The sequence below is a fragment of the Oncorhynchus tshawytscha genome, linkage group LG24, assembly GCF_018296145.1.
Source record: "Oncorhynchus tshawytscha isolate Ot180627B linkage group LG24, Otsh_v2.0, whole genome shotgun sequence".
Taxonomy (NCBI): Eukaryota; Metazoa; Chordata; class Actinopteri; order Salmoniformes; family Salmonidae; genus Oncorhynchus; species Oncorhynchus tshawytscha.
The window spans coordinates 22320094-22333843 of NC_056452.1; the positions used below are offsets into that span (position 1 = coordinate 22320094).

Below are 13750 nucleotides of genomic sequence, written 5' to 3' on the forward strand. Positions count from 1 at the left end.
GGCCACACCCATTTTAAGGTCAATGTCATACATAACCTCTGTCTAAGCCGGAAGTTCTGTACCATTATGGGGCAACACACTACCCCTGTACTATGAGCCCAGGTCGTCACAACATGAAATGGGGTGAGTCCACACGAAACCAGGACAACAACAACAAAAATACCATGATTTGGGGGATTTTCAGGAAATCTAATTCATAGAATGGTAATTTGGAGGAAGGGTTGTTGACATATATCATTAACTTAATGTAAGAAAATTGTTATTGAAATAAAAATGCTACTCATATTACAGATATATTTATTAGACCAATATCTGCTTTGTAGCACCTACAGATGAAATACTGTGGAGGCCTGGGTATTGCCAAAATGTCATAAATATGCCAAAATATGAATTATATCTATTATGCTTTTAGATACAAATGTTTAAAAAAATATGTGAACAATACTTCTTTCGAAGGACTATGGATTAAAGTTAATGAAAATCCCCAAAATATACAGTACCAGTCAAAAGTTTGGACACACATCTCATTCAAGGGTTTTTCTTTATTTTTAATATTTTCTACATTGTTGAATAATAGTGAAGACATCAACACAATGAAATAACACATGTGGAATCATGTAGTAACCAAAACATTGTTAATCAAATAAAAATAGATTTTATATTTGAGATTCGTCAAAGTAGCCATCCTTTGCCTTGATGACAGCCAATGGAGCCATGTGTGTTATTTCTTAGTTTTGATGTCTTCACTATTATTCTGCAATGTAGAACATAGTAAATATAAAGAAAATCCCTTGAATGAGTAGGTGTGTCCAAACTTTTGACTGGTACTGTATATATATATTTTTTTTGTGAGTGTTGTGTTAGATGGTAGGGTATTTGCATATTAATGTATTTTTCAAGCAACGTATAAGGGAGTTATTCTCCAGTCTAGTAGGTGGCGGTAATGCAACATTTATTGGATGCCAACCTCTGTTAAACCTCATCAAAGAAGAAGAATAAGATCTAGAGCTGATTTGCAACCCGCCGAAGCAGATCTGGAGAAGAAGGAAAATGTCTCCTGTCTCCACACGCACCGTTCTAGGATCAGCTGGCCGTTAGGAAAACGCAAACAGCAAAGTGGTGAGTCGGAAAACCCTCACTAGTTGCACTGCAGTGAAGGTTAGCGCGAAAATGTTGTGCAACCAGTTCTGAGTGTGTTGTATCATAATTTCGTTTGGGCCTTATGAAAGGCGCTACCTTCCCCCTTTGAGGCCTAGCCAGCCCTGTTTAGGTTTAGACGAAAATAGCGAATATTAACGGTTTACTTTTCACTAAACAGAATTGCGACTGTGGTTCAGGTAACTTGCAACGGTAGCAGTTACTGTGTACTTCTAACAAACTTTATTGGGCCCAATCTATCATCTGAGTAGCTAGCTACATGCTTTTAATGAATGCACTGTGTTGGATTTACATAGGAAGCAGGTGTCCTTGCCAAATAGAAGATACCTAGCTTGCTAGCGACGTCCGGCCCGGAGCGCCTCCGGTGTGCGCGTGGGTGACCAACAGAGGGCGAGTTAGAATGTGACGTCAAAACTCCTAATGTTGTTTTTTGCATGACGACAAAGCGTTCTTATTACGAGCCCACAATATGTCATACAAATGTTATAGACATTCATTATTTACCAGAATAGAATCTTAAATATAAGTAATATACATTGCTGAATTGGAGAGGGTGGGAAAGAGGATAAATATCTGCGACTGGTGGGAATTATTTATTTAATTGGTAGTCGAGTACCTCAACTCCATGATGATTCACGAGTTGGGCACAGACTAGAGTTTTAGAAACGAACCTCCGGCTCGCTATGCAGTCGATACCTCGAAAGTGAAAATTCTCAAACCCTTGTTATGTACCTATGTTTCTCATCTGCGTGCCTTTGTTTGCTGAAGTCCATGCTTTTTAATAAAACGTTATTCAAAAACAACCACCGACTGTTTTCTCATTGCTGTTCCTCTAAGAGGGTAACTCGCCAATTGAAAATCAACAAGGAAACAGTCGGTCGTTGTATTTTATTAACGTTTTATTCAAATGTATGGATTTCAGCAAACAAAAAATGGCGGGCTAATGTAAGGGTTTAAGAATTCACATTTTTGAAGCATCGACTGCATAGCGACTCGATGAGATAAGAGATTCATAAAAACAACAACCCTAGTCTGGATGTGAGGTACTTGGGGAATCTAATTAGGAAATCACAGATATTTTTTTATTATTGTAATGGCTTATTAATGATGACTATTACTCTGTAGACTAAAGTTTGATGTCTGTTTTTTTCTGTCCTACAGACTTTACCCATAACTGACCTTAGAGCAGTGTGTAAGCTCATTCTCATCCTACCCCGGACGTTGCAAACAAATATAGAAAGGTTCAGGAGAAACTCTTCCTCACTCCAAAACAGTCACCCAGGAATTGAAGAGGAAGTGACATCAGAGCAGATGGAATCAAATCAGAGCCTGGCGGGGGTGGACTCCCAGGGCAACATGGTGTTCAGAGTGGTTAAACCTGTCATGGGCATCTTCCAAGTCTCCTCAGAACAGACCAACTCTGTCGGACAGGGGGGGTCGCAGCAGATGATGGTTGGGGGGCTGACGGGGTTACAAGGGTTATCCAACCTCCCCTCCATGGTGCTGGGGGATGGACAGGGTCAGGGCCAGCAGCAAATGGGGGACGTGAACCAGATGCAAGCCCAGATTCAGATCCCAGCAGAGGACATGTCCCAAACCCAGGTTGCCGCTCCGAACCACAACCACGTACCCCATGTTCCGTTTGCAGAGGTGTCGTCTCTCTTGGACCCCAACATGAAGAGTTCCAAGGCCCGTAAGTACCACAGCCAGAGACGGAGGGAATCAGGCCGGGTGTGGCCCCTCCTACTGGAGACCTATCTTTCTGCAGGATGTTCTTGGGCTCCCGAGTGGCACAGCGGTCTAAGGCACTGCATCTCAGTGCAAGAGGCGTCACTACAGTCCCTGGTTCAAATTCACACTGTATCACATCTGGCTGTAATTGGGAGTCCCAAGGGGGGTGCACAATTGGCCCAGCGTCGTCCGGGGTAGGCTGTCATTGTAAATAAGAATATTTTCTTAACTGACTTGCCTATTTAGATTAAGGTTAAATTGAAGAAGAAAAAAAAGTACTACTCGAACACACCTGATCAGCTGATTCTCAGGACCATAATTAACTGAATCAGTTGTTAGACCAGTGCTGGTGCAACACCCTGCACACCCAGTAGCTCTCCAGGTGGAGGCCAACCTTCCACCTGGAGAGCTACTGGGTGTGCAGGGTTTTGTACCAGCACTGGTCTAACAACTGATTCAGTTAATTATGGTCCTGAGAATCAGCTGATTAGTACAACCAGGTGTGTTTGAGTAGTACTTTTTTTTCTTCTTCAATTTAACCTTAATTTAACTAGGCAAGTCAGTTAAGAAAATATTAGTATGGAATAAGTAGAAAACTCAACACAATTTGTCTCTTGTTCCTCTGGTCCTAGGCAAGTACCTGATACCCTATGACGAGATCAAGCGTCGTCTGGAGGCTCCAGAGAAGATGTCTCTGCGTTCACTAGCAGCCTACACCAGGGTCAGCCGTGGCCCGGCCAGCAAGAAAACCCTGCAGGAGTCTCTAAATATACTGGGTCTTACTCCTGGTACTACTACTTCTGTGTCTTCTTCCTTTTCCAAGCTCACAGAGGGTAAGCTGTGTGTGTGTGTGTGTGTGTGTGTGTGTGTGTGTGTGTGTGTGTGTGTGTGTGTGTGTGTGTGTGTGTGTGTGAGAATCTCTTGTGCTTTATAGATTGTTGTGTTTTCCAGGTGACACCAAAGCCCTGTGTAACGACATGAAGGACTTTGCCCATGACTACATAGACTTTGGCAACATGGCCAAGCAGCTTATTCCAGAGACCAACACTGTCCAACACTGGTCCAAGGTCATAGAAACCAGGTTAGTGTGGTTACAGCACTGTGTAATCACGAGTTAACTATGATCTATACGTTTTCTGTACAGTGAGACCGACCCTAACACACCTTTATTCTGCGATAGGAGCCACCTGGAGGCGATGAGGAAGTGTTTTCGTGACCCGGTCAACAGTGCGTCGTTCGACAACGTGACTCATGGGTTGGGCCTCGGGATGCTCGACGCCGCCCTCGACATGATTACCATGGTGATCGACAAACAAATTCGCATCCTGTCTGGCGCTGCGGCAACCGATCCCGTCGACACCGGCCCTCCAATGAGACGCATCCGCCGCCGCCACCGCAAGCCCCGAGACAACGGCAACGACAAATTGCACGGGTCGCTGGGCGGGGTTAAAGGTCAAGAGAAAGGGCCAGGGAAGGGCAAAGGGAGGGGCAGAGGCAGGAAGAAGATGCGGCTGCAGGAGTCTGGAGCTCCGGTTGGTGTTGCCATGGATACAACCCAGCAGCATGATCAAGAGCATTGTCAGCCGGAGGATGTGGAGAGCAGTGTTCTCACACTCGTCTCTGTTGGTTACGAGACCATCTCCAGCGGCCTCAATGCCACAGGACAGATCTGAAGATGTTTAACGGTTGAACAAACAATGCTTAACAGGGGAATCGGACTTTGCTTAATATTTTCCCATGGGGAAGCTGGGAGCGGAACTGTCTTAGTAACTTTGTGGAACATTGTGGAACGTTGTGATGTTTAGACGCAACTCTGCTTTGGCCCACAGAACCCCAAACACTGAGAGGGAGGCATTCAGTGACCTCACAGCATTCTGGTTTAGAGTTTTGTTTTTGAATGTTGCAGCTCTTGCCTACTGATAAATTCAATCAATTGAATTTAGTTTTTTGTTGTCAGTTAGCACAGAGGTGAAGAACGCAGCTCTGTTCAAGTGGAATTCAAGTCAATCCAAAGATAACCTGATTATATTGAAAAACCTACAATGTAGAAATGAGTCTTAATTCTGGTCTTTGGGTTAAGGCAGTCCATTCATTCCACCTACTCATCTGGTATTTGATAGCCCCGTTTATTTATATCATGAGTGGACTAGTTATAGCCCTCTCTCAATCTCCATGATTGTAACATAGGGAACACATCATGCCAGTACTTTGTCAATGATTGTATGTTTATATTGAAACCTGGATTGCTGAAATATTGTATTAAAGCTTTCATTTTATTAATTCACCTCCATGATGTTCTTTATTTCTGACAGAATCAATGGCACAGCATCTGATCTGTTTCACTGAGGGAGTTTGACTAAGCTGAACCGGGGTGGCCTGTGACGTGACCGGGAAAAAGCGATAAATTGAATAGTAATCTGTGCCGCCCGGTCAACAAGGCAGCATCATTCAGAAACATGGTGCATCTTTTCAAATTCATTTTCTTTGAGAAGGCAGATAAAGTACATCATGTGTTTTATCACGAGAGCAAAAATGTTTTTCACGTGATACCTTGGAACCTTCATAACTGCACGTGCTTGACATACGGGCCAGCCGGTGTTATGATACTGGTGGATTGTACGGTTGTGGCTACCAGTACTGCTCCATCTTGGGGCGGCAGGGTAGCCTAGTGGTTAGAGGGTTGGACTAGTAACCGAAAGGTTGCAAGTTCGGATCCCCGAGCTGACAAGGTACAAATCTGTCATTCTGCCCCTGAACAGGCAGTTAACCCACTGTTCCTAGGCTGTCATGGGAAATAAGAATTTGTTCTTAACTGACTTGCCTAGTAAAATAATGGTAAAATAAAAAAATAAAAATCTAGTTGTCTGGGATAAGTTATTTACAACTGTAGGATTTTAGCTAACTCTAACCTTTTTCCTAACCTTAACCTCATTCTCCTAACCTGCAATGTAAGTCAGTGGAGCCTGGTGGGAGGAGCTGTAGAAGGACGTGCTCATTAATGGCTGGAATTGAATAAATGGATTGGAGTCAAACATGTGGTTTCCATATGTTTATCATTCCATTCCAACCATAACTGGATTAGGTTTAGCTAAAATGCCACAGTTGTCAACAAACCACAAGCCATCAGTTTCAAAACAAATGCAATCACTTTTCAGCCGGTGGAGACTCCGAACACCCGACCAGTGTTTCTCAACCTATATGAACACCTATTTAGTCAAATGTCCTCAAAATGTAGCACTGATACAATAAAACAGGGACACTGGATGTTACAGCAAAGACAGTAGAGATCTCTTGGTGTCTCGAAGGCAACTGGGATAAGGTCAAATCATGACGTCAGTGATCTTAAGGTCACAAAGCCGGAGCTCTAGAAAGTTTGTTAGAAATGCTTGTTTGTTTATTCCATGTGTAATTGTGTTGTATGTGTCGAACTGCTATGCTTTATCTTGGTCAGGTCGCAGTTGCAAATGAGAACTTGTTCTCAACTAGCCTACCTGGTTAAATAAAGGTGACATCTTTAAAAAATAAAACATTTTTAAGAAGCAGCGTTTAAAACAACTGGGTACTCGGGCACTTTCTGACCTGTATATCACAGTTGTCTTGAAAGCACAAAAATGCCCAAATATCAAATTTTATTTGTCACATGCGCTGAATACAAACAAACCTTACACTGAAATGCTTATACAAGCCCTTAACCAACAATGCAGTTAAAAAATAAATAAAAGTAAAACATATATATATAAATAAAAGTAACAAATAATTAAAGAGCAGCGGTAAAATAACTACAGCGAGGCTACATACAGGGAGTACCGATACAGAGTCAATGTGCGGGGGCACCGGTTAGTCGAGGAAATATGAACATTTCCGAAGTTTTTTCAAAGTCAGAGATTTCCGAGTTCCGGAGTTGGAAGTTGTTTTGAACAGGACATTTATATTCACTTTGCAGAGATATGATTGGGTCGTTGTAGATTCAAGCCAATCACTGTGCACTATTATTTTCAGCGTCAAACCAATCAGACGGCAGATATTTTTGGCCGCACATCAACGTTATCTTATAGCGCATCATCAACATGGAGCCCTCTGGTAAGCTTGCTAAATTATTTCACCCTCGCATAAACACACTAGCGATTGGGAGTGCATGGATATTATTTAGTAAATATTAACGTAACTATTTACATTTCACAAGGTGTTTGTTAACTAGTAAACACAGACTGTAATGTTAGCTGTTGTACTAGCAAAGTAGCTAACTAGCTAGCTAACAGGCGATAGCTAGTTTGTGATGTTTGCTTTGCTAGCCAGTCTGAAAATGAACGAGTTTGTGACTGTTTGCATTTCAAATGCATGCATTTATGTGTTAGCTGTACGCTAGTTATTGCCTATCAGCATGATGTTGTAGCTAATTAGCTAGCTGGTTGGGTATGATGATGATGATGATGATATCACAGCTTGAACAATGGTCCAGATGTTTCACCGGATGTATAAATCTTAAGCATCCGGTTGGCGTTTCCACATGGTGATGAAAGGAAGCCCAGTGGCCGGCAGTGGGAGGAGATGGAGTGAGATGGATTTTGGCTGACATTCAGATAATTTTCTCATCAATTAAACATTAGATATCATTACAGTTTTCTGTTCCCAAAACTAAAATCTGTTACGAACAGAGTTGACAAAGTTTTGTAGACTTTACCAAAGTTTCTAAAAAAAAGTGCGGGGTACAGGGTCACAGGGTAGGCGTTCCATAACGGAAATATGCAAATAATTCTAGAATGCGCCCATAAGATCTCACTGGCTAATGCTTGGGTCTGCCCACCCCCTTGCTTGTTCTACCTACTATGATTAATTTGCTCTCATTGGAAACGACAGGCTGTGGTCTATCTTGGGTTAGTTATAAAAATCTTTGATATGTCTGGACTGTCACAGACAGCAGGAGGAGAAATAAAAGAATGGTGCTTTCAAGACAACTGTTGCCGCGTTCAAAGCAACTGGGAAATCTCAGACTTCAGTGCTTTCAAAACAACTGGGAACTAAAAACAAAACTGGCTTTGACTGGGAAAAATTGATTTGAACGGTCATCCTACTCAGAATTCAAACTCGGGAGCTCTGGCCTTTTTCTAGAGAGCTGACTTTCTGACCTGAAGATCAGACTTCATGATTTGACATGGAGTTGTTTTGAACGCGGCACGTGAACTTGGAAAAAATGAGGTCAGTCATCTTCAGGTCGGAAAGTCAGTTCTAGAAAGATGCCAGAGTTTCTGACTTGGGAGACTGTTCAAAAACAATTTCACCAGTCAGAGCTCATCCCCCCCCCAGTTCCCAGTTGTTTTGAACACTCGTAAGTCTGGGATTTCAGAGTTCCCAGTTGTTTTGAATGAGGCAGGGGAGTGTGTGGAAGGGAATGTTGTTATTAGGTGTGTGCATTGACTTGCAACGCTTCCATCGTTCTAGGAGCCCACAAGGGTTGCACATTTACATTTTAGCTGTGCACTGCCAATAACACACCTGACCTGACAAACTAGTATCAACTAATTATCCAGTCCTTGATTGGCTGATTTAATGTGTTCGTACTGGACAATAATGAAATGTGTACACATCTCCAAGACCAGGATTGATAAGAAACCCTGCTTTGCTGGTGACTAAGGACTTCTCTAATTGAATTGCAGGGAACAGAACCCCTGAGGGGAAGGATATGATCCATCTGGCCAAGAAGGCAGAGAGATATGCAGGTATGTACATTGTCTGAAGCATGAATTTAAGGTTGCCATAACAATCAGACTTTTATACCAATGCTTGATGTAAAGTCTGAAACTTCTCCCTGCAAAATTGTCAAAGTTTTCCTTAGAAGCCAAAATGTTGAATAAAATTACATTTGAACTTACTCTACCAGTTGTCTGAGCGGTTAGTCCTTCAACCACTCGAAATATGATACAAATGTCCACAGGGAATAATTGTTAACCCAACTTTTTTGGAGAGCCGGTAGGTATATGGTTCTCTCGGCTTGTATTTTTGTGACTAGAGAAAAGGCAGATCATTTAGCATGAACTTGGAGGTGCTGGCTGAATACACGTTAACAAACGCATCAAATTGCAAAGTACATGTCAGAAAACAACACAGTTACTGTGGATTTAAATGCTTTTACTTCCCTCCAAACTGCCAGGGACTTCCCAGGCCTCGACTCCAGTTGTGGTCGTGACCCAATCTCAAACATCAGTCGGTGTCCCCAAGAAGCGCATCTACGTAGTACCCATGCCCCGGCGGGCTCCTAAAGAGCCACAAATCCAGATTCGGACTCCCACTGTAGATGCAACCCAAACCCGGACTCCAGTCCCATCCACAAAACGCATCTTTATTGTATCCCAACCTTTCTCTGCTGGGGGCTCAACGCAAACCCAGGTACCAAGCACTAGGAAACACATCTATGTACTAGCTCAGCCCCAGAATGCTGCTGGGGTCAGGACCCAACCCCAAACTACAGCCAGGATCACGACTCAACCCCAAACTACAGCCAGGATCACAATTCAACCCCAAACTATAGCTGGGAAAATAGACCAACTTAAAGTGCCAGGACAGTCCCAGATCAAGACTCCAACTGGGGTCACAGTTCAATCCCAGATTGTAGCCAGTGTCAAAGCCCAAGTCCAGCCTGCAGTAGGGAGAACAGACCCTCCTAATGCTCCAAGGCAGACTAGGAAGATGGTTCACTTCCAACCCAAGCCTCTGACAGCCAGGCATGCAGCCCCAACCAAGGCTGATGCCCAGACTCAGACCGCTACTGTCGTGGCAGAGGTGGTCTCTATGCTGCAACACGGAGATGTGAGACCTGCACCGCAGCCATACCTGGTCCACAAAGAAGAGGTAATAGTAAATATCATATACTGAACAAAAATATAAACGCAACATGCAACAATTTCAACGACTTAGGCCTCCCAAATGGTGCAGTGGTCTAAGGCACTGCAGCGCCGTGCTTGAGGCGTCACTACAGACCGGGTTTGATCCCGGGCTGTGTTGCAGTCGGCCGCCACCGGGGGACCCATAAGTTGGCACACAATTGGCCCAGCGTTATCCGGGTTAGGGGAGGGTCTGGCCTGCGCTCTAGCGACTCCTGTGGCGGGCCAGGCACATGCACGCTGACACAGTCGCCAGTTGTACGGTGTTTCCTGGCTTCCGGGTTAAGTGAGTATTGTGTCAAGAAGCAGTGTGGCTTGGCAGGGTCGTGTTTCAGAGGAGACATGACTCTGGACCTTCGCCTCTTCCAAGTCCATATGAGAGTTGCAGCGAGGGGCCTCCCGGGTGGCGCAGTGGTTAAGGGCGCTGTACTGCAGCGCCAGCTGTGCCATCAGAGTCCCTGGGTTCACGCCCAGGCTCTGTCGTAACCGGACGCGACCGGGAGGTCCTTGGGACGACGCACAATTGGCCTAGCGTCGTCCGGGTTAGGGAGGGCTTGGTCGGTAGGGATGTCCTTGTCTCATCGCGCACCAGCGACTCCTGTGGCGGGCCGGGCGCAGTGCGCGCTAACCAAGGTTGCCAGGTGCACGGTGTAGCCTCCGACACATTGGTGCGGCTGGCTTCCGGGTTGGATGCGCGCTGTGTTAAGAAGCAGTGCGGCTGGTTGGGTTGTGTATCGGAGGACGCATGACATTCAACCTTCGTCTCTCCCGAGCCCGTACGGGAGTTGTAGCGATGAGAGAAGATAGTAGCTACTACAACAATTGGATACCACGAAATTGGGGAGAAAAAGAGGTAAAAATTCAAACAAAAAAGAGGTGCAGCGATGGGACAAGACTGCAACTACCAATTTGGATATTACGAAATTGGGGAGAAAAAGGGCAAAAAATTTTTTTATAAAGTTACAGTTCATGTAAGGAAATCAGTCCATTGAAATAAATTGATTAGGCCCTAATCTATGGATTTCACATGACTGGGCAGGGGCTCAGCCATGGATGGGCCTGGGAGGGCATAGGCCCACCCACTGGGGAGCTAGGCCCAGCCAATCAGAATAGCATTTTCCACACAAAAGGGCTTTTTTACATACAGAAATACTCCTCAGTTTCATCAGCTGACCTGGTGGCTGGTCTCAGACGATCCTGCAGGTGAAGAAGCCGGATGTGGAGGTCCTGGGCTCCGCATGTGGTCTACGGTTGTGAGGCCGGTTAGACGTACTGCCAAATTCTCTAAAACGGTATTGGAGGCAGCGTATGGTAGAGAAATTAACATTAAATTCTCAGTGCAACAGCTCTGGTGGACATTCCTGCAGTCAGCATGCCAATTGCACACTCCCTCAAAACTAGAGATATCTTTGGTATTGTGCGACAACTGCACAGTGGCCTTTTTGTTGTCTCCAGCACAAGGCGCACCTGTGTAATGATCATACTGTTTAATCAGTTTCTTGATATGCCACACCTGTCAGGTGGATGGATTATCTTGGCAAAGAAGAAATTTGTGCACAACATTTGAGAGAAATTAGCTTTTTGTGCGTATGGAACATTTCTGGGATCTTTTATTTCAGCTCATGAAACATGGGACCAACACTTAACATTTTGTGTTTTATATTTTTGTTCAGTATATATGGTTTTCATTTAATTTAATGGTACACTTTGGGATCTGGGACTGTTCAATGGTCATTGAAATTATTGATATTTACCTATTGATTGATAGGTTCTGAGGAGGATGGGTGCGCCAGAGAAGATGTCAGTGAGAACGTTGCTGATGTACACTGGGAAGAACCCTGCAGACCGAGACAGCAAGAACAGATTGGTGAAAAACCTGATTAAGGCTGGAATCCCCCCTGTCGAGATCCCTGCCTATATCACCAGTGCCTTCTCCAGGCTCACCGAGGGTAAGAGAGAGAGATTTTCTCCAGGTGACACAAGAACGCTGGGTAGTGGCATGTCCCTAGCTACCTAAAACGATTACCTCAACTTCTGTAACGTGTGTGTGTGTGTGTTCCTTCAGGCGACACCACAATGCTGTGTAGTGACATGAAGTCCCTGGCTATCAAACACCTCAACTTCACCAATATGGCCGAGCAGCTCATAGAGGAGACCAACCCTGTGCAGCACTGGTCCAAGATCATCGATACCAAGTAAGCTCTCATAGACGTATACTTTATGTTGGGTCCAAGGTCATCCATTCGTCAATGCCAGTTACTACTGGTATTTCAAAGCATCTTAACTTCTGAATATGTCCCATAGATAGGAAAATGATGTATCTGTCATAGTTTAATATTCTCCTATTTGTCAGTTTGTTAATTAGTCCCCTCACTCCTCCCCCACCCCTCTCAGAGCCCAGCTAGAGGAGATGAGACTGTGTTTCAGGGACCCAGCTAACAGTCGTCTGATGGACAATGTGACCCACGGTATGAGCACGGGCGTGATGGACGCCACCTTCGACATCATCTCTACCCTCATTGACTACCAGGTGCAGCTAATCGCCTGTCTAGTGAACACCATGCCTTCACACCAAACTCCCACTAGGACGGCTGTCAAAACTAGGCCTTCTCCGGCCCTTCAGACGTCCATGTCCCTCGTCACCCCCCCTGTTATCACCAATCCGACGCCCCTGGGCCCATTCGCCGCACAACCCCCCTTGAAAAGTCTCTATGTGATAGCCCAACCCCACAACAACGGGACTCAAACCCAGCCCCTCCGGTGCTGCCAAGAGACCCAGAACGAGACCCAGACAGACACCCAGCTCCCTAAGGAACCACTGAAACATCAGAAGAGTCGAGGCGTCCAGCGTGGCCCCAGGGGATCTTACAGGAAGAGAGCCGCTTCAGGGGCCTCAGACAGGAAACAGGAAGCGGCTCAGGAGAAGGGGAAGGGTAAGAAGGTTAAGCTAAACCCCTCCCCACACGTTGCCACGGATACCAGGGAAGAGGGGAATGCAAAGATGGCCAAAAAGAGAACTCCTGGCAACACAGAAGGAAACTCTGCAGCTGGATGTACACAAACAAATTGAAAAGTTACAGAATGTGTAGCTGCAAACTCCAGCAGAAAGGAAACCCCAACAGTTGCGCCAACAGAAACATAGCCTCGTTCCAGAAACAGTTTCTGGCTCCTACACTTGTGTAAGACTAGATATGAGGGGATCGGATAGGTGAAAGCAATTGGATAGGTATAGCAAATCAAATTTGATTTGTCACATGCGCCGAATACAACAGGTGTAGTAGACCTTACCTTGAAATGCTTACTTACAGGCCCTTAACCAACAATGCAGTTCAAGAAAGAGTTAAGAAAATATTTACAAAATAAACAAAAAATTTAAATGTAACAATAAAATAACAATAACAATGCTATATACAGGGGTACCAGCACTGGGTCAATAGTGGGGGGTACAGGTTAGTCGGGGGGTTCAATGTAAATAGTCCGGTTGGTTTTGGTTAATTGGTCAGCAGTCTTATTGCTTGGGGTAGAAGCTGTTACGGAGCCTTTTGGACCTAGACTTGGTGCTCCGGTACGGCTTGCTGTGTGGTAGCAGAGAGAACAGTCTATGACTTGGGAGACTGGAGTCTTTGACATTTTTTTGGGGCCTTCCTCTGACACCGCCTCGTATTGAGGTCCTGAATAGCAGGAAGCTTGGCCCCAGTGATGCACTGGGCCGTACATACTACCCTCTGTAGCGCCTTACGGTTGGATGCCAAGCAGTTGCCATGCCAGGCGGTGATGCAACCGGTCAGGATGCTCTCGATGGTGCAGCTCCAGGACTTTTTGAGGATAATGGGACCCATGCCAAGTATTTTCAGTCTCCTGAGGGGGGAAAGGTGTTGTCGTGCCATCTTCACGACTGTCTTGGTGTGTTTGGACCATGATAGTTTGCCAGTGATGTAGACACCAAGGGACTTCAAACTCTCGACCCGCTCCACTACGGCCCT

The 13750-nt window shown here is 45.1% G+C and overlaps 2 protein-coding genes across 2 annotated transcripts; both read left to right on the forward strand.

Annotated features, from left to right (window-relative positions):
• The first annotated feature begins 953 nt into the window (after positions 1-953).
• Positions 954-5173, forward strand: LOC112223405. Its single transcript, XM_024386411.2, has 5 exons — positions 954-1119; positions 2320-2851; positions 3522-3722; positions 3841-3970; positions 4070-5173. Exons 2-5 carry the CDS (start codon positions 2470-2472, stop codon positions 4560-4562), a joined length of 1206 nt encoding a protein of 401 aa, XP_024242179.1. The 5' UTR covers positions 954-1119; positions 2320-2469; the 3' UTR covers positions 4563-5173.
• Positions 5174-6910: 1737 nt separating this feature from the next.
• LOC112223404 lies at positions 6911-13114 on the forward strand. Its single transcript, XM_024386410.2, has 6 exons — positions 6911-6969; positions 8544-8606; positions 9038-9735; positions 11536-11716; positions 11833-11962; positions 12162-13114. The coding sequence occupies exons 1-6, from the start codon at positions 6957-6959 to the stop codon at positions 12835-12837; spliced, it is 1761 nt and encodes a 586-aa protein (XP_024242178.1). The 5' UTR covers positions 6911-6956; the 3' UTR covers positions 12838-13114.
• Positions 13115-13750: the final 636 nt, after the last annotated feature.

What these genes read in the sequence shown, in the direction of transcription:
- LOC112223405 (XM_024386411.2), top strand. Translation starts at nt 2,470, where the DNA reads ATGGAATCAAATCAGAGCCTGGCGGGGGTGGACTCCCAGGGCAACATG. An exon ending in CATGAAGAGTTCCAAGGCCC is followed by an intron (nt 2,852 to 3,521) that starts GTAAGTACCACA and finishes CTCTGGTCCTAG; the next exon opens with GCAAGTACCTGATACCCTAT. An exon ending in CTTTTCCAAGCTCACAGAGG is followed by an intron (nt 3,723 to 3,840) that starts GTAAGCTGTGTG and finishes TGTGTTTTCCAG; the next exon opens with GTGACACCAAAGCCCTGTGT.
- LOC112223404 (XM_024386410.2), top strand. An exon ending in GAAGGCAGAGAGATATGCAG is followed by an intron (nt 8,607 to 9,037) that starts GTATGTACATTG and finishes CCAAACTGCCAG; the next exon opens with GGACTTCCCAGGCCTCGACT. An exon ending in ACCTGGTCCACAAAGAAGAG is followed by an intron (nt 9,736 to 11,535) that starts GTAATAGTAAAT and finishes ATTGATTGATAG; the next exon opens with GTTCTGAGGAGGATGGGTGC.